General features: G+C 43.7%; 2 protein-coding genes across 7 annotated transcripts in view; one reads left to right on the forward strand and one right to left on the reverse strand.

The window, feature by feature from the left end:
• Positions 1–420: 420 nt before the first annotated feature.
• On the reverse strand, positions 421–3,078 carry TBCC (tubulin folding cofactor C). Its single transcript, XM_087777460.1, has one exon. The coding sequence runs from the start codon at positions 2,967–2,969 to the stop codon at positions 1,947–1,949; it is 1,023 nt and encodes a 340-aa protein (XP_087633586.1). The 5' UTR covers positions 2,970–3,078; the 3' UTR covers positions 421–1,946.
• BICRAL (BICRA like chromatin remodeling complex associated protein) overlaps positions 3,021–20,428 on the forward strand; it is a 48,472-nt gene continuing 31,064 nt past the window's right edge. The window contains exons 1-2 of one of the 6 annotated variants that reach the window (XM_087777453.1): positions 3,021–3,148; positions 6,685–6,821. In XM_087777453.1, coding sequence (XP_087633579.1) covers positions 6,791–6,821 — 31 coding nt within the window. In that variant the 5' untranslated portion in view covers positions 3,021–3,148; positions 6,685–6,790. Of the gene's footprint in view, positions 3,149–6,684; positions 6,822–10,582; positions 13,451–14,004; positions 14,670–15,643; positions 16,187–20,428 lie in introns of those variants that run through there. The other 5 variants (XM_087777454.1, XM_087777456.1, XM_009472990.2 and 2 more) reach the window with 5 other exon arrangements.

Raw genomic sequence — 20,428 nt, forward strand, 5'->3', positions numbered from 1 at the left:
GCGCACATCTCCGATACCTGCTAAAGCCTAGCAGCAGTATCTCTGTTTCTAGGTTTGCCAGGGTCCACCACCACAGTAAGTGCACTTAAATGTTTATAGCTTTTGGCCAGCAGAACAAAGGCATTTCTCTAGTTTTTTACAGGCTGAAGAGCTTGCAGCCCCGGGACTAGAGGATGCTAAGGGGACTGATGTGTCGCTATCAGCAGCGTACGGGGGGAAGAAAGATTAACTACAAAATCAGGTTCTCTACTACGACGGATGTGTTAAAATTCAGATACTTGAGATCCTCATCTGATCACATCCCTTTAACAACAGATACTAAAAATTATGTACATTAAAGCAAGACTAAGGGTGTTTTCTTTAAATCATTTTATGATGCTGTCAATACAAAGAAGAATCATTAGTAGAGGGACAACTGAAACAATTCAAACTAAATGTATTTGAAATGCCAAACCCAATTCAGTGAAAAAGTATACATTAACAGAAGTAAACAAAACAAAGTTGTGAAGACTATATAAAAATTCCCTTTCCCCCCTCCTCCCCTTTTAAATTAAATATGCTGAGAACAACTTGGGTAAGAAGTTTCTCTGTTCAAAACCAGTCAAGTACTCAAGTGAAGTTTCAAGTACTTATAGCAATGATGCAGTCTTTGATAGTTCAGCTAATATTAATTTTCTGTTAGAGGCACATATATGAGAACAGGGCAGCATACGTATTTTGCAGTTTTAAAATATGACTCGAAGCTGATTCTTAGGCGAGACAAACAATGATTTCTTGTAAAATGTCACAAGTTAAGGAGTAGCTTTGGAAACCTAGAACTACTATGTACACTTTAGGTATGAATAGCGGTCACTTTACCACCATTAAGAGGGTATTGTAAAAACAGTGTATTCCATAATGTTGCTACTTTTTTATTTAGCAGGAGTGAAGAAATGGGACATATTACTGTGCACTTTATGCAAGATAACAAGCAATTTTGGAATGGGAACACAGTGCTTCATCTTCCTATTTTACTGACTCCCTGTCAACACTGCACTTCTGCAGTAGCAGGGTGCTGTAAATTCAGATCACAGCACCACAAAGCCTAGTGTCTGGCAGACAGATGACACAACTAGTAGGACATACCTGAACATCCCTTTCCTGAAGTTTCAGCCTGCAGCAGAGCAGTTTACCTAGCTTCTGTAACACTTACTGTATGCCCCCAAAAGTACACTCAAAGCACTCACTTTATTCAAGTTAAAACTGTTTACAGAAGAAGCATCCTTTCACATAGTATCTTCAGATTGTGAAGGTTTAGTATTTATAGAGCCTCTATAAGTTTGTTAGTTTCGAACAATCATTAATATATTAGGAGAGTATTAAGTGTTCATTAGGAGAGTTTTTTCCTTTAGACTTATCTCGCTTGAAATAAAAGCCTAAATAAAGACAACGTACAGCTTCCATTGCTCCCCATTACCTCACAAAAGTCCTCTCCTGTACTCCCCATAAGATATAGTATACCACTATCATCTGCCACTTGAAAACCACAAAAATATGAAAAATTTTGTATTTGCTCTTTCCATTCCATTTCAGCATGTACTACTTGCAGCTAATTCAGATTCTGCCTGTGCGTGAAAGCAGCACAACAGCTTTAACAGAGGCTCACTGTTGTTTCTGCATTAGTGCCCCTTGCCCCACCTTCATTAGAAAAACTCAGCAATGAGGTACTGCAGTAGCTGGCAAATTCCACAGTGATACATAAAGACTGTAGCAGCAACTAGTGCAAGAACAGTAAACTATATTTGACTGGTATTCTTCAACTAAAAAAAATCCAGTCATACATTGTAATTCACAATTTAAATACCAAATGGAATCATTTAATGGCATATCAGGGATGAAGTCCCACGGTTTATGAATCAATGCGTTTACACCAGGATTTGTTGCTCGGCACCGAGCTGCCTCCACGGTCAGTCCCAGCAGGTGATTCTTTCCTCTGCAGGGATCAGGCTCCAGTTGGGCGAAGGCTTGTCAGTCGCCAGCCAGTCAAAGTCATCCACCAGGTTCCAGTTGTTTCGGCTCCTGTCGAGCCCGGAAGACTCGAAATCCCTCTCGATCTCAGGGTAGCTCCAGGCGTAGGGGGCGAAGGAGACCCGGGTGCAGTCCTCGATTACGGCCCGGCTGGTCACCTGCACGTAGAACCGGCTGTCGCGGGTGCGATGGGTGCGGAGCTGCTGGCAGGCCAGCACCAGCAGACAGTCGCTGCAGCCATCCACCACGGCGGAGGTGGAAACGGGCCCGCAGAGGACGGTGCAGCCCCGGCAGTCCCGCACCCGCAGCGTGTTGGCGTTGCCGCGGAGCCGCACCCGGCAGCCGCGCAGCCCGCAGAGCACCACGTCGCGCTGCAGCAGCTCGGCGGGGCCGAGCTCCAGCTCCTCGTCCTCGGCGCCGCTGAACCCGCACAGCGGCGGCCCGCCCGGCTCCCCCTCGGCGGGGCCGGGGTCCGGCGCGGCGGCCGCAGGCCGGGCGGGCTCGGCGGGGCGCGGCTCGCTGCCCGGAGCCGCTTCTTTCTTGAGGGCCCGGAAGGCGAACTTCTTCTTGGGCTGCAGCTGCTGGCGCCGGGCCGCCAGGTCCCCCTGGAGCCGGGCCACGGCCTCCTGCCCCTGCCGCACCTCGTAGGGCGCCAGGAACCGCACGCTCTCGGTCAGCAGCTTCTGCAGCCCTTGCAGGCGGGCGGCCGCCTCCTCCAGCGGCCCCGCCGCCAGCAGCGCCTCCACGGCCTCTCGCTCCCGGGCGAAGGCGGCGACGAAGAACTCGCTCTGCTCCTCCTTCACCACCTGCGCCTCCTTCTTCTGCCGCTGCCGCTCCACGCCCTGCTGCCGCTCCGCTTCCCGCCGCTGCAGCCGCTCCGGCAGCACCACGGCGGCGGCGGCCGCCGCCTGCGGCTGCAGGGGAGCCACGAAGGCGCCCGGCGCCTCGCCCGCCGCCTCCATCTTGCCTCCTCGCCTCCCCTCCGGTCACTAAGCGGCCCGCCGATTGGCTGCCGGCAGCCCCGCTTGCGTCGCCACTGCCGATTGGCGGGCTGGGAGGGGCTGCCGGCGGGAGGAGAGGAGGGCCGGAGGGAGGGGTCTCCTGCGGTTTTAAAGGGGCCGGCGCCTCTCCGCGGGATGGGGTGAGTGCTGGCGGCAGGTGCCGCGCTCCGCGGGCCGCGTTATCCCGCTTCCCCAATTAGCAGCCGGGCTGTAAATAACCCGCCGCCCTCCCCCCGCTCCCGCCGTGCGCGCCCGCGCGTAAGGGCCCGCTTCTTCCCACCTTTCCTCTTCCCCACCCCCTCCCTCCTCCCCGGCCGCGCCCGCGGCCCGGCGGCCCTTGGGGCGGGGGGCGGCTCCGGCCGCCGGCACCCCCAGTCCGCGGCCCTTCCGCGGGCGGCAGAGCCGGAGTGGGGTCGGCGTTGGGGCCGTCTGCTCCCCGCCGCGGGGCTCGGGGGGGAGGGCGGCTCCGCGGCGGGGCCCGGGCGCGGCGGGGAAGGGCAGCTGAGGGCCGCAGCCGCCTCAGCCGCGCCGCCTGCCGCCGGCGGCAGCAGCAGCTCTCCACCTGCCGCTGGAAATAAAGCCAGGCCGCGGCGGCTGCTGGGGTCCGCTCCGAGCTGGGCGGGTGGTGCTGGGGGGCGCTGGGCTGCCCCGGCGCCGGGTGGTGGGCTGCCCCGGGGCCGGGTGGTGGGCTGCCCCGGCGCCGGGGGGGCGCGGAGCCGCGGGTGGCGGGGCCGGTGTCCTCAGGGCGCTCCGCAAACGGCGTGCGTTAATAAACCCTCCCTGCCGCCGCCTCTTCTGCGGCGAAGTGGGCATGGAAGAGGCTGTTAGTGCTTGCGGTAACGGCAGAGGTGCTGCCCAAGGGACCGTTCTTCTTCTCAGCCGCTGATTTGGTGTCCTGAGTGCTCTGTTCCAGGAGGGTTCAGTTCCTGAGGGCAAAGGCGGGAGCGGTGCCTGTGGGGTGCTGTGCCCTAGGGAGGGTCCCTCGGAGGAACCCACAGAGGCCTACGTGGAACATAGCGAGGAAGACTTTCTTTACGTGTTTAAGTTTTATAATTAGGAAATGTGTTTTAAGTTGCTGCAGGAACCAGAAACGGTAGTACAGCTGGCTACGAAGTAGAAAAGTGACCATCATTGTGATGTGTTCTTTTGAGAACTGCTCCTCCATTTCATGGAATGTTAATTTTTGCAAAGAAAGTTAACGCAAAGCACGCTTTTAGAAACATACGAAAATAAATCTAGCTCCTGTCCAGTTCTACAAATACCAGCTCCCTTCCCTTGGCATTTCAAAGTTACCTATAATAAGTTAACATAGGACCTAAAACCATCCATTGAAACAAAAAGGTGGTAAACCCACAGTAGATGTTCCGAATTTACTGTCCTCTGTTTGGTGATACCATGAGTTTTTTGTCTGATGTTCCTGTTTGGAAATAATGGATTGTTACGCTGCTTAAGGTTAGCATTTGAAGGTAGCCTTAGCTTGAAAGTAGCCATTGCTTTCTGTTTCCTGAGAAATAGGGTTTAATTTCTGTGGTAGACGTGATATAACATCGTTAGAGGGTAGGGAGTACCTGAACTTCTTACGTAATAATGTCAGCCCAGTTAGGATGACAGAAGAAAGGCAGTGAAATGCCTTTAATCCTTGTAATGCATAAAGGACTTGCGCTAAAATAGAGGATATTCTTTCCTTATCATTGTTACAATATAAAATCAGGGGATTTTAAGGGATCGTTGTGTAACAGTAGTACTTTGGAGCGGGTTGGATGGGGGGCAGCAGGATGGGTCACGTCGTGGTTAATGCATTACAGCTCTTAATTGTCACAACACTGCAATGTTAATGTGTCCAGAATTTTGTTTCTGAAAAATTAGATTTTGAGTCTTAAAAATTAAAACCTCTTACCTTGTGGAAAGGGAGACTGCTCAATCGTGAAAAAGGAAGGATATCTTGAAATATTCGCACTTAATTTTTTTTTCCTACCAATGTGTTTAAATGATGCATTTAGTAAGTCTTAGGCATTTTTGCTAAGAAATGGTCAAATCCACTCCTGCAGTAATTGCAGTAATGTTACATTAGGCAGGAATATGGTGCAATTAATTCACTGTGAGAAAAAAATAAATCCTTATTTCTGTCTTGTTTCATAAGAAAGATGTGTTTCATTTTACATAGCGTGCTTTTTTGCCTTATGCTCCCATGAGTGTAGGTAATACAGATGGTAATAGTGATATAAGTGCTTATCCCATACGTGAGAATATTGACAGAAAAAGGCTTTTGCTGTTTTTCAGTATGCACAGATGTTACTGGAGTATGGCTTTGGTACTGTTACACAGATGTGACCTGGTAGATGAACCGAGTGGGTAAAATAACCTTACATAGGAAAAAATTACAAGAAAACACTAGTGTACACAGCTCAAAATAAATGTTAAGTATTTTATGCTGTGGTATAATGATTACTTTTTATTACATTTGGGCACTTAGAAAGCTAGGTATTCTAAATCGTTTTTTCTAGAGGTGATTGGAGGTTTAAATTAATGAGGACCAAACACACTTGTGAATAGGAGCTTCTGGGAGAGACTGGAATCTTTTCACCTTGCTAATGTGCACAAATGATTTTTGGGTTAGAAGCAAAATAACCCCAGATACAAGAAGGTAAAGTGTATGACCATAATGAAAAATTAAAAAGGGAGCAGTAAAATTCTTCCAACCATCTCATCTTGATGTTCCAAATTTACTTTCCACACTTACAATTTGAGGTTTTGGTATAATTGATAATGGCTTTTTTTTTTTTTTTTTTTTTTTTGTGGTAATACAAAGACTCACAATTCTCTTCCTGACTTTGCTGGCAGCAACTTTTATGTTTTAAGGCTGCTTAGTGGGCTCCCTTATCAGCCGTAGAGAACAGAAGATTTACGACTTCCCAAACAGTAACCACCTGAATAAAATGTAAGCCTTGTAGGTCAGGCTTGGACTCATTTTGGTAAGCTGCAACAAGCAGTTTAGCTGTTTGAGGATATTAGATAAGAGTAAGGTACATAGTTGTGTCTGTGCTTTTCCTACTTTCTTTTTTCCCCCCCTGGATGTGCTTTTCCTCTCTGGTTTGAAAGTAGACAGTAATTATTTCAGTAAGACCTCTTGCTGTTATTTGTTTTACGGGAAGTTGCAGGTTGCACATGCTTGCTTGGATCTAGTGCTGTGAAACTCCAAAACATAAGCTCCATTACGCATGCTTCCAGGTTTAAATCTGTATCACATGGTTATAGCTCTTGAATGCTATCTACCTGAAATACTTTGTACTGATATAAACTAGCTGAACAGCATTAACTCATAGCCTTTTGAAGTGAGACGTGTTGCACAGTTCAGGTCAAGGTTCAAGATCCTGTCTTGTTCCATCATTATTTTACGAGGAGCGGGGAGTAAAAGCAAGGTCCACAGAGGCAACTGGGTATCTGGCCTCATAATAATGGATTCTTAAACCTGAGGTTCCTGAGCTGGTGAAAGTCAAGAACCTCATAGCTGTGATGTGATCTCGACATGTAGATTTGCGCTCGCTGAAGCAGAGGAAGGAAGTAAATACAGTTATTCCCTATCCTCGGTATGCATTTCCAACACTGACATTTTTTATTCCAAAGGGTGTAATGCATGTGCACCGGCACAGACAAAAAATGCTATTTTGTCTTTTAGCTGTGTTTTCAAGAAAAGCAGCAGCCCCTGTGTCCTGCTTGGAGCTCTTATCTGATAGATGTGATCTCTGCCTGTTAGACTGAGCTTCTCCAGAAGAGATGAGCAGATGAACATAATTACTTCTGGCTACAAAGCAGGTACTTCGGTGGCTTGTGCAACCATCGTATTCTACTGCTGGTTTTAGTAAGGGCTCTTTGAACTCTTCTGGCACTGTGATCAGGCATTAAAGATGTAAGCTATGTTATGATTCATTTAAGATACTGTAGACTGTACAGTTTTCACAGTGGGATAGGGCTTCAGTAAAAGTGACTGTCGAGTCACTGTATCTCTGTGTTCTTCTCTTGGAGAAAAATAACAAGTTCCTTTAACATTACATTTGGCATACTGATTGTTTGTAAAAAAGCTTTTGTTTGGACTAAAATGTTGTGCTTTATATATTTGGCCATATGGAAAGGCAAGACAATGTAAAATATGTCTGTTTTTAAATCACTAATTAGAGAGTTAGAGCTAACACTATAAAACTTACTTGGTGCATCTTAATTGCTGTGAGTAATGCGAAAGCTTTGAAATGTAATCCTTGGGAATGCTTAAGATACTAATTATATTCCGACCAGTCAAGGTGCACTTGTTTTGAAACAAGTCTGAGCTGGTCCCTTCCCAATGCCAAAGGTGGAGAAACAAATTCATTTATACAAAAATGAATTATCCTCCAAAATCAGTGACAGACTTCAAAGCATAACATTTTATGACAAGAGGCACTTCAAGTGTAACAAAGCAAGGCCCAAATATAAGGCTAAACACAAAAGCTCAAGAACAGAGGAGCACTTAGGTTTGGTCCAGGCCTAGCTGCTAACTGGTATTTAGAATCCTAACTTGCTAATTGACATTACTTAAATTCCAAAGACCAAATATGTAAACTACAGATGCTGTCTTACGGACTCTCCGTTTGAGGTAGTTATTCTGTTAGTTCCAGAGTTCCTAAGAGATTTTTTTTCAGTGCTTCACTTTAGACTTCAGATGCTTTTACTTTTTTTTTTTTTTTTTTTTTTTTTAATTTTAAGGCATTTCAGAAAACTATGTTTGGTGATTGGACTAGCCAGTTCAATGGGGCACCTTGGTTCAATAGTATAGCAAAGTTTTCCATTTTGGAATTGTGAATCTTAATTGCAAACATATTCCATTTATTTTTCTGAATAATATAAATAGAATTAACTTGAAGTCATTGTATCTAAGTTTACTGATTTTCTGTTAGCTCTCCTGTAGTGTATTCATTAGTTAGCAAAACTAAACTTATATTCTTTTTGCCTTTTATTCATCTTACAAAAAAATCCGTCAGCTATCATTTTGAAGGAGGACTGCCTGCTATTATTAGCATTTGTTCTTCAGTCTAAATCTGAGAGAATAAATTCCATTCATATTGATACCCTTTCTAGTGATAATACTAAGACTTATCTTATAGCAATCTTTATTCATATCCAAATCTTATCCAGTTGGTTTCTAGTAAGGTCCTGGAAATACCCAAGTAAAACCACTTTTTCTCAAAAGTTGTGACTTAGATGATGCTTTATTCATAATGTCCCTTCTGTTCCTCTATTTTGTCTTGTCCTTATACAAGTATAGCTTAGCATGTTTGTGTTTCTTTCCTGAACATGAATGCTTTTGGTATTACTTACTATTCCACTGTGTTTCTGTTATCCCTATAATGAGGGGTTTCATGTTTTAGGCCTCCATTTTTTGCTTAGGTTCCTTCTTTTTTTTTTTTTTTTTTTTTTTTTTTAAAAAATCATCCATAGCACCTCAGCTGTGTTAGGAATGGCCCTATTGTTACCTTCATTGCCTGGCTGCTGTTTTTAATTACTACCATTTTTTTTTAAACCTTGTGTCCATCTACTCATTAACATACTTTTATGTATTTCTGTATCCTTACTTACCTGATCTTTTTTTCCCATTCATCTATGGTAACCAAATGAACTATGAACATTATAGAAGCTTCTCCCAGTTTCTGCCATCATTTTTAGTTTAAATTTCTTCTATAAATTTTGGTGGCGTTAGTTGTTGAATATTATTTCTCCAGATACTGTAGTAAAGTTCTGTCTCCAGAGGTGTTTTTTTCTAATACATTTCAGTGGCTGAGTATCTTAAGATTATTCTAAATTGGAAGTGAGACTATTCATCTTTCAAGCTTAATTCTCCTTTTTAAGGTACTCTAAGCTGAAGAATATAAGACTCTATTTAAATAACCTAGAACATGATATAGTTATTCTTGATCTGTTCCAGTAATAATTTTACATTGTCCTTTGCTTCAATGGGAGCTCCAGTCACTACATTTTCTCTGGTTTTACTTGATTGTCTTCCATATGTCAGATCCACATCTTGAGGAAGCATAGTTCTCCAAAATCTGTTCTTTGGATTCATCACAGAACCGCCCTGTTGGCCTTCCCACAATCTCCAGTGATAGAAACCTGTCTGTCTTCTGGTAGTGGTGTAAATCTCTTGTTTTGAGGCTCACTCTTCGTTACCTCCTCTTACTACCGACGTCCTAACCAATCACCCCTTAAGACACGTTTTGGTTAGATAATCCTGTGTTTGGTATGATGATTGATACTGGAGTCATACAACTTTATAAGTTACATTGTGCAATTATGACCCTGGTTTTGTAAGTGGTGTTTAGTGTAAGTAAGGCACAGTATCAAGCTGAAATTTATAATGTTTAGGCAATTTTTACTGGTGGGTCATCAAAGTATTGGTGGCAACTATTCAAAATCTGGGGGTTGATATGAATATCGAAGTGAATTTTTCATGTGCTATGTTGCATTTATATTCCAAGTTAAAGTCTTTGTTTCCCTTCATGCCCCACTGTATCCAAGTGCCCTACTTTTCAAGTGTTGTGACCTCTACCTTTCTATTGCTTGTACCTTCTCATGATGACCTATTTGTTTCTGTGCCTTCAAGCTTAGAGTTATTTATTCTTATCTAAATTAGGAATAAATAAAGCAGTATGTAGCTGGATAAATGGTGTGTCTGGTGAGCTGACACAAGACACATGTTAAGGGACGGAGAGAGAAAGAAGCATGGGAGGAAGCAGTGCCCTCAGTAGAGCTGAAGCATTCAGTGTGAGGAAGCAAGGCTGCAGCGGAGTAAGTGGCATTCTTTTCCATCCAATATACCTCAGAGAGGATGCAGCGAGTTGAGGTTACAAAACAACTATTCACGCAAGAATCTTGGGATGACTGTGGAATTCATTCCTTTAATGCAAGTAGCTTAGTCCTGAGATTCTTTCTTATGAATCTGCTGCTGCTTGATCTTCTTTTGGGGTACTAATTTATGATTGCACAGGAATTGGAATGCGTGTGATGCATGCGATGCTTGTGATGGAAAAATGGGCTGAATAATAATGAAGTGACTTGATCTAGGAGGAACCTGGAGACAGAGTGAACGGGGAGGGTGTTTTGTACCCCCCTGTTTTCTCCCTCTCAATACCTAAGCCTAGTTTTCACTTCTGCGCAATCTGTCATTTCAGGGCTACCTATCTCATGTCACTCCAAATGTCATTTGGTGTCTTGCACACCTATGAGAGCAGTAGTTGTTAAATAGCATGGTCACGGTTTGACAGCTGATGTCAAAATATAGCCAAGTAGTATGTTGTGTGACGGGTGCACATGATGCTCCCGGTAGCTGTACTTGAGAATTATTATGCCAACGTCTGTCTTCTAAAGACTTCTCCTATTCCTTTTTGACACTGGTCTTGCCTTTCTTCTCATGCTTATTTCCCCTTACTTCTTCTGAAGCTGCTACAGGAAAATGAATGAGAACATGAATGGATGTGATTGAGGAAGCTAAGGAGAGACAGCAACTGGATGTGCATTGTATGTGTTTTGGAGACTAGGACTCTGAGGATGACAGCTCTGGGCAGGTGACCTTGGGGTAGAAGAATTTTGACATACTGGGGTCTGTTGTGTTAATGCAGCAAGGCAGCGAGAAGAGGGGAAACCTCCTGGGGCAATGATACTCAGTTCAGAGACACCATGTGATCCTCTTAAAAAAGCATGAGTACCTCACGGCAAAAAGCAGTATTTCTTTAGAAACATGGTCTGGAAAATTTTGTAGTACACCAGAAAGTGATGACGCTGCAGCTGAAGACTGCATTCAAACTTCTTAGCATTAAAGGTAACATTAATTTTGCTGTAAGTGCGTACTTCAATCTGACCTATAAAGTCTCATCCAACTCTTGATTATTCTTTATTAACCGTTTCTACCTGAGCCAATTTTGTTTCTGAGCAGATATAGCAAATATAGAAATATATGCAAATTTACTTCTGCAGAGGGTACAGTGTGTTCTGGTTTGGTTTTGTCCACTCAGTGGCAACGTAAAGGGTTTTCATTCTTAAACTCACTGACTTGTGCGGGTCTGGAGAAATCTAGTCACTGCAGGGTGGTTCACTGTATGGATGTTAGCTCTCCTTCCCTTTCTGTACTGTCCCTGCTTAGCAAGGTTATTGCCAACACTGTTTTGAAACATCCTTCAGGGAAAGCAAGTGTAAATTATGGTACAATCGTGGACAATTTACGTAGGCTTCCTTGTGTTTCTTATGATAAGGGAATCTATTCAAAGTCATTTGTCCTCCTTCCTCCTCTTCCTTCTTTGTATTGCCTACGTCCTATTTGTGGTTTCTGCAGGACCGGGAGAATAATAACATACCGATCAGATGTTCTGCCTCCTAACTTCTGAAGCAAAGCTCCTTCCTGTTAACCAAATCAGAAGAACGCTTGCGGTGTCCCTCCAGCTCACAAGTTCTTACTTGAGCAACCTTCTCTAAAGCCAGTGATGCTGAGCAGGCTTTAATTCAGGGCAGGGTTTGGCCCCGTGAAGCATTTGCTGAAGTTAGGGACCGTGAAATTTGGCATTTTCCATTTTCCAATGCTAGTGTCTGGAGTATAGGCTGTAAGAGCAATTAGGACGCTGCGCTCTTTGACAGGTGGCGTTTGCGTCCATATTGTTGGCTCTTCAGGCCCATACGTTATGAAAAGCGCAGTTAATGTATTGGCCGATGGACTAGGCAGCGCCATGCTCGTGTCCAGTGTGTCTGGACTGCGTAAAGGATGTGTGGGCCTCATGCGAAGGCCTGCTGGCTAGGGGCCGGCCTTTCCCTTTAGGGGGTGATGTGAAACTTCACCTAGATTTTCTACTGTGGACATGCATGTAAAGAAGAATTGCAGGTGAGTCGTGGCTTTGGCGAAGGTTTGGAATCAGGCCTAACCTTTGTTTCCCATATTATCGTATGAATTGGTTGATTACTTCAAAAATAATATAACCAGATTCTAATTGAAAAGAATGCTGCGGTACTGACTTTTTTTTTAAACATAAAAAACCTGGCCAGCTTTTTGGAGAGGGCCCACTTAGTACGCTGCCCCCGACCGTTTTCATGTCACTGTGTTTAAAAAATCTAAAAACTTAAGTGTTTTTTGAGCTGTAAAGCTAATAAAGCAGAATGCGCTACTAAATAAAGTCATCAAAGCCTTGGCTCTAAGGAGTTTTAACAAAGTTACTTTTTCTTAGGAAAAAAATGGAAAATGTTGCTGGGTGCAAGTCCTTGGGAACTGCGATTACTAGCAGAAAAAGGGTCTTTAAAGAGATTTCTTGTTTTAAAAGCGTTACCATACATATCTCTACATGCTACGAATCTAACTCTGTTTTCGGTGTAAATGTTTTTGTTTTAAATAAACTAGGCTTCTCTGAACCATCTGAATAACGAATTTTTAATTATATTTTTAATGAATAAAGTGAATATTTTAAGTTGAACTAGTTTTGCATAACCAAAAAGCTTTGAACAAAATTATTAATCTTTTTAGCTGAAATAAATTGTGGAATTGTACCAGTGAACTCTCAGTGCTATAAGCTTTGATTCCAAATTAGCATTTTTGGGTTACCCAAAACTTTTTTTAAGCAGCTGAAATTCACGTCATTTGTTTCCACCAAGGGCGGTTAAGAACGTAGCTGAAAATACTCGAAATATTGCAACTTGTAAGAGGATCAAATCTTATCTTTTTCAAGGTGACCTTGCATGTATTTTTGTGGGGACCCCCCGCCCATGCCAAGCGTGTACTGGTTTACAACTTCAGCATGTCGCAAATCAACCACGTTGTTAATGTTCTTTTTAGCGGGAGAAAACTGTTTGGGTATTTTACGTTTCTGCAACCCAAAACACACCCCAACTTTTTAAGCGAAAGTAGGCAGCTCGGGCGCGTACAGATTGCCAGACCAACGGCTTTCTCAAAAAAAGGAAAAAAAAAAAAAAAGGGGTGGTGGTGGGGGCGGCTGAACTTTTTAAAGGGACTGACTGTACAAAAGGCGAAGCGAGGAGCGCGCTGGAGCTGGGGACTCATCATGTCAGGGCGGCGGTGCGTGTGCCCGGGCGCCGGTCTGCGGCAGCCTCTCCCGGCGGAGCTGGGCGGCCGGGCCCCGCCGGCGCGGTACGGTGCGGTGCGGTGCGGTGCCTCGCCTGGCCGCGCGGCGCGGTGCGGTGCGGCGGCTCGCGGTGCGGTGCGGTGCCTCGCCCGGCCGCGCTGCGCGGTGCCGCGCGGTGCGGTGCGGTGCGGTGCGGCGCTGCGCTCGCCTCGCTCGCTCGCTCTCTCTTTCTCTTTCTCGCTCGCTCGCTCTCCCCCCTCCCTCCTCGCTCTCTCGCTCTCCCTCTCTCTCTCTTACACTGCCAGCCCCTGATGTGATGGCGAAGAAACCCCGTTGACAAGGCACTGCTTTTTCATGACGGTGAGTTTCCCTTTGAGTGTATTATAATTTTGTGATAAAAATTTCAAGGAAAAAAAAAAAAAAACACACAACCTCCTTCCTCCCTTCCTTCGGGGAGGGAAAAGAGAGGGGGGAAATCTATCTCCAGACAGACAGAAAAGAAAGAGGAGCAAATTAACAACCAGGAGTTGCCAAAACCAGGATATTAGGTTTCAGCCCAGAGAGCTATTGGCTCTGGGGCTATGTATATAAATATATATCTAGAGAGAGAGCGAGCGAGAGGGGAGACGAGGAGGAAGAAGAGGGATATTTTGTGGGTGGCTGTTGTTTGGGCAGATGTGGATTCACATGGAAATGAACTATATATTTTTTTTTTTTTTTCCGCGAGGCTGGTGGTGGTGGCTGCTGAGGGCACTTAAAAAAAAAAAAAAAAAAGTTGTTTCTTAAAATAAAGGCGGGGAGGGGGGGTAGAAGGGAGAGATAAGGTTTCAGGTCCAGACTGATAGCTGCAGAGAGGGGAGAGGTTTGGGGTGGGTTTTTTTTTTTTCTTGCTGATGCCATGCAAATTCAGGAGAGGAGGGAAGAAAAATCTCTTTTAATGACTCATTGATTGAGCCGGTTTAAAATTAGTTGTTGTTGTTGTCTTTTTTTTTTTTTTTTTTTTTTAATTTTCCGCCCCCTTGATGGCCATCAAGAGAGGGATGGAAAGAGGAGAGGAGGGAGAGAGTGTGTGTGTGTGAGTGTGAGAGAGAGAGTGAGAGGGAGAGAGGGGGATAGAGAGAGTGTGTGAGGGAGAAAGAAAAATAATCTTTTCAAATCTCCTCCCTCTTTTTTTTTCCCCCTCGTTTCTTTGCTTTTCTCTAAAGCTCTGTGGTCTGTGAAACACTCTTTCTTCCTCCTCGTCGGGAAAATGGAGACACTTCGTCTCTCTCCTGGCTGTGGAGCTGGGAAGGATTTTTCTTTCCTTTTTTACTTTTTCACTCCTGGCTTGATTTTTTCCTTTCCCCCGTCCTCTCGCCGCCACCCTGATCTTGTCATTTCTTTGAGCTTGTGTCTCAGATTTGTGCCTTCTGGGGATTTATTTTTCACTCGTTTCCTCGTTTTCGGTGTCGCCAGTAGATTTGATTTGATTTGTTTGGTTCTTTATTTGCGATTTCCTCTGAACTGCTCCGTGCCTCCTGCTTTTAACCGAGGAATGGAAACGGTGCTGCTTTTTGTGGGTGCGCGAAATGCTCGGGCGGTAGGTTTGGGCTAATGCGCTTTTTTTCTCCTTTTCGGGACCAAGTTTTCTGCTGTGGGGTTGTGGGGTTTGTTGTTTTGTTTTTTTTTTTTTTTTTTCCTTTTGGAGAGATAATATTTAACTGTAACGCCTTTTTTTAAAAAAAAAACAAAAAACAAACATAACAATAAACCGTCTCTTTCTGGAGTAACCCGTTTGGCTTGGCTGTAGAGTGGATGTGAATCTGATCCTTTGTGCTGCCGGGATTATTTTCCGTGAAAGAAACAATGTTTTATAAATAGTTTTTACTTGTGGCGTAAAACAGTCGTTGGTTGTGGAGGGGCTTTTCTGAAATCCTCACAGCTCATATTTATTGGGGTGAGGTGGGGGGCTTCAGTACTTAAAATTTGTTTTCGCTATTAATTGCAAAATTCACTTACAGATTATGGGAGAAAGCAGATGTAGTAATGTTAAAAAACGGGCAGAAGTAAACGATGTATAGAGGGGCGTTTATGTCTACGTAGAACTGTTACTAAATAATGGCGGGGGGGGGGGGGGGAGGAAAGAGATGTGGAGGCCTTTGCTTTTCCCCGGTTCTCTGCTCCCCGCTCCTCTCTTCCTCGGGGCTCGGCGGTACGGAGTGAAACGGGGTTTGAAGGAGAGGGGAGAGCTCCTCCGGAGGTGGCTCCGGCCGGGCCCGGGCCCGGCGGCCAGCCTTTGCGGAGCAGCTCTCGGTGCGAGTGGGAGTGGGAGAGAACGGGGAAGATGGCGCTGCCTGGCTTCCTGCCAGCGTTTGTTGCGCAGTTTCACGCTGACTCTCCTCCCCCACGGGCGCCATTTTAAGGTCCTTTCTGCTGTCGCCGCGCCGTGTGGGGCGTTGCCGTCGCGCCCCGCTCGGGCCATTTCTCTTTCTGTCTCGGAAGCGTTACTCTCTCGGCCTTCAGATCCTCTCCCCGAAATCCTAGCAGCTGCTTGCCGCCCCCCCCCCCCCCCCCCTTTCTTTTAAGAAATGGCTGTAAGGGGTTTCTTCTGTGTGTGCTTTGGGGAGAGAAGAGGTGGATTCTTGGCTGTGTGTTTGCAGGGGAGCAGAAGGGGTGGATTGTTTTGGGCATGGGCCTGTTTGGGAAGGGCCAGGTCAGGGTTGCCGCTCTGAATCGCTGCCTTCTCAGGCTTCCCCCATCTCCTGAGCCGTCTGAGTCACGGTCCTGTGAGGCATTAAACTGGCCTGGCTCAGAGGGGCCTGTGCTCCCCGCTTAAAGCCTGTAAACGTCACTTCAGAGCTTGTTCTCACATCTAAAATACGTGTTTTCTTGACACGAGCTGCATTCAAAGTGTACGAAGAAAAAAGATTTGAAAAAATACCCTCTGCCGTTGAGTGATGACCAAAAAATACAACACGTCATTGAAAAAGAAATCCACCTTTAAAAAATGCTCTAGTGTAGCACATAGGGCAAAGTAATCTTCATTGAAGAGCCTTCAATACCTTTAAAAGTGCTTGCAAAAATACAAGGGCAAGTAACTTTTTGGTGGGTGGGTAGGTAAGTCATGTTGTGGCTGTTACTCTCTTGGTAATTTTTTTGAGGGGGGGTTCTAGCATCTTCAAGTTTCTATTACTCGTTTATCTCTCATAGGAAGCAGTGCTTTTTTCCCAATGATTCAAATTTGGCAGCTCCACTTTAATATGCTTTTCAAGTTTTTATTTTGGTGGTGTTTTTTGGGGAGGGTGTTGAAAATGGTCTCCTATTTTTTGATCAAAACTTTTTTTTTTTTTTTAACATTTCTGTGTAATCCGATCAATGCTCGTGAGGCTTGAGTTTAATACCAACAACATCTGTATTCAGGAACAGCAAGCATGCTGCCAGCTCAACTCCTGCTGCGCCCACTAAGGAGTGTGGAATGCTCGTTTAGTGCTTCGTTTTATCCTTTCTGACAGATCAGAGGAGGGCTTCCCCATGCTTCTTGCTCATTCCTGAAGGAAGTGGGAGATTTTTTAAAATTTGGGATTAATTTTAAGGCTGTTTAAATTCTTTGCCTGTTGGTGTTGAAAGGTGTTAAATGACATTTCTTGTGAAATACACATTTTTATTGCTTGGAATATATTAAAAAAATTGGATCTAAACTCTCTTTTCTAAAGACTTTCATGGGGGCAACCTTGTTAACATTTTAGGTTTTTAAACAATACAGCTGGTAAAACTTTGTGTGTGGAGTACAGTACTTGTTCACATATTTCAGAAAACTTATTATTACATGGAAGTCACTCTTTCTTGAGGTGATTATTTTGCATTTTTGTTAACAGTAGTCTTGGGATCAAGATAGTGAATTTTTTTTTAGTGGTAGTGTATTTTTATGCAATAAAATTTCTCTATTATGCACTAATATCTGGCAGATTGTGTGTGGATTTTTTAATTAATTTGTGAAAACAATGAAGAAGTGACAAAAATGGGATAAAAATGACCAGTTTATATTCTCTCAGAGCAAAGTACTTGCCAAATGACTACGTATACTCTCTACTCTGACCTGCTTGCATTAAAGCAAAATATGTTCTCATCTTGAGTTGAGATCTTTGGCGGATAGTATGTAAATATACTAGATCTGTTCTTTTTAGATGTATGTATTTGGCCGTGTCTGAGCTTAAAAGTTTTTTCTTTTTGTCGTTGTTGCAAGTAGTACTTTGTATTTTACGTAGCTTGTTTACGTTGATGGAGGAGTGCAGAAGCTCCCCATGTTGATGTACTAGCCCAGCTGTGCTTTCATTGGTGCACCTTGGCTTATTCACTAGTACGATACTCATGTATTTTAAGTGTGTTCTTATCTTGTTCATACTTTGAGCACTTGCCTTGTTTATTATACCTGTGTTCTTGACTTGATAATACTCTCAGTATATGTGTGGCCTTAGCTGAGGTCAGTGCTACATAGCTGTGCCCTTGACACAGATGGTTCTACTGTAGCTAAATGTTTATGTCACCTTATAGATGTGCAGTTTTCCTGCCCCTGCCGTGTCCCTTTCCAGTAGAGCTTATATATTTAGTTTAATTGTACTGAGAGAAAAAAAAACAGAGTCCTACTAGTATAAGCTGCATTTCCAATTTCCTCCAAGGACCTTTTCTGTATCCATAAAGTTTTGCAACAGAGGTAAGTCCATAGTCTAGAGTTGAAGAGCTTTGCAGGCATGGATGCGTTGGTATGCTACTTGGGCATTCATTGTGCACTGGCTGTATTTTCAGAGTTTTGCTGGTATACTTCCACATCAGTTCCAGAAAAGTTGTATCTGCATAACTGCAGTTATGTTTTATAATGTGGCTCTAATGGTCAATGATCGTGCCTTTTCATGCTGCGTTAGGCTTGTGATAAGTCTAATGGCTGGTGCTTTTTAGCGTAGATGTAGCATTGAGAGCATGAAAGTGTGTCATCCCTGTCTAAGTAATAGATATAGTCCAGGCATAAGAGCCTTTTTGATAATGTAGTTCATTATGTTCAGAGAGTTGGCATAATTTCTTCTGGTAGTTCTGCTGGAATAAGCTGCATCTGTGCTTGAAAGGTTTTTTATGGTGACGTACCCGGTCCAGCGTAGACATGGGGATTGTCTACAAAAGCAATCGTGTTTTGCTTTCTTACAGTAGAGGAAAAGCAGCAAGATTAATAAACTGTTCTAACATTCATTGTGACCTGCAACTGTTCTAGTTTGAAAGTTGGAATAAACAGTACTGGTAAAGCCCTTGTTGCACCAACATGAATGCATAAACACCGGCCTGAAGGGATGTTTTTTCAAGATCATCAGGTAGTTAAATGAATATGTTTGTTTTCAAATGTTTGTTTGCCCTGCGTTCATTGTTGAAAAAAAACAACTACTGTGTTTGTATCATTTTTGCTTTATTTGAGAATTGCTGAGGTTTTAGACAAAATAAACATGATTAGCACAAATAGACTATCGGATATTTTTATTGCTTCAATTAATTTTCTTGCACTGATTTTAAAATGTTCTCGAGCTACTCCTGATGTTACTTTGAGTAAGCGAATGCTTACCAAAAGGAAAAGAAAGAAAGTGGGCAAATCATGGTCGAAACTTAATACAATAGTCTTTCTTTCATTGAAGGTACTAAGAAAGGGTGGTGAAGTGAAGAGAGGGGGGTCCAGAGAGAAAGTTTTACCTTCATTGCAAGAGACTGATCCTTTTTTTAAGGGCTGATCTTATGCCTTGTCTCAGGTGGAGCTTGCAGTAGTTTTACTGTGAACTTGATCTGAGTGTGGAATTTCAAGATCTGGTGTTGAAGCTTGAATTTATTGAGATGTGTCAACTATGGAAAATACCTTGGCCCCACTGAAATAGGTGGCAGAATCCCTATTGGCTTCAGCAAGGATAAGATGGGCAGTGTGGAGGATTTTCAGTCTGGTTTTGTGGGCATTGATATGGACTGCACTGCTGAATTAGTTACACATCTGTCAGTTCATCGTATTCAAATTTCAGTTGATTTCCCAAACATGGTAACTGAAAGGAGTATAAATCTCTGTTCGGCTTTAATTGTTGACAGTTGTTAGCTGATACTAGCTTGTGTGAGCCATGCCTGTGGCAAGGTAACCATTTTTTTTTTCTTTCTTTTTAAACTAGTATGGACTTGGGTGGCAATGAAAAGGTATTAATTGGGCATTGGTTTATAAATTAATTGGGAAACAATCAGTTCATAAGGAAGTTACATTCTGGAACTGCATAAGTGTTTTTTCAGAATCTTTAAAAATTATATGCACGGAATGAGGTATTCTCTAGTAGAAGCAAGGTGAAAAGATCTGAAGAACTGACTCGACATTTCTTGAAGTATTGTATTATGCAAATAATGTATGCTAATAGCCTGCATTATTGCATACAGTAGTTTCTAGAAATACTTAAGAGCATCTAACTTCCTTGGGGCAGGCAAACATTTCTTTCCTAAGGAAGTGTTGAGGTTACACCTCCTTCTTCTCCTCTTTTGGGATGAAACCAGGGCCTTTCAAAACGTTTTATGAGTGTTGAGATTCCTGAAGAATTGTGTATGTGGTGGAGCAGCTTAGAAGGCAGAGCCCAAAATAGGCTGTAGCAGATAGTCGCTGCTGGGGAAATGGGCTGAGCTGAGTGTTCAACCTGGGGAATCCCATGGGGTGCGTAAGCATCCCGACCTCCAGGCTGCGAGTTACTCTGGATTTTCTCTATGTGGTTTAAAAAAAAATCTGTTTCCAGATGAAAGTCTTGTCAAGAGCAGCTCTGGATGCAGTAGGAAAAAATTGTATTGAATAAATTAGAAATTCCATGCTGAACATGTGTGTCTGAGGGAAACCAGATTTTAGACAGCTGCACTGGGGTTCACACATGTACTTGGTGTGCTCGCCTGTAGCTGGATTAACCTTTACTATGATACATGCTGTTAACAATTGAACTGCACGTTTCCATTTTTTTCTTAATATATTAAAATATCACTAGTTTTTGGAAGCCTCGTAAGTTACCACATTTGCCAAACTCAAATTGAGAATCTTTTTTTTAATGATATACTAAAGGGAAATAAAATTTAAGAGTTGGATAAATAACCTATTGTAGGTTGTCTGTGCTTTAAGGTGTGGTTTTTATTCGCCCTTCTGTATGTGGAGCTGGTACTTCACAATTGTGTAAAGACCCTGCCTGCCCTCCTAGGTGTTCGTCTCCTGCCAGATCTTAGAAACCATGAAGATGCATAATGTCACGCCTAGCAATTCACAAGAGGTAGCACTTTTGTGTTTTCTTATTGCTATTTATCTGACTCCTGAATAGTCCCTGT

This window comes from Nipponia nippon, unplaced genomic scaffold (assembly GCF_047370975.1).
Source record: "Nipponia nippon isolate SJK-2023a ecotype South Korea unplaced genomic scaffold, ASM4737097v1 scaffold_4, whole genome shotgun sequence".
NCBI classification, from domain to species: Eukaryota; Metazoa; Chordata; class Aves; order Pelecaniformes; family Threskiornithidae; genus Nipponia; species Nipponia nippon.

Bases quoted from the DNA above. Each gene is read 5' to 3' on its own strand.
- TBCC (XM_087777460.1), bottom strand. From the start codon at position 2,969: ATGGAGGCGGCGGGCGAGGCGCCGGGCGCCTTCGTGGCTCCCCTGCAG.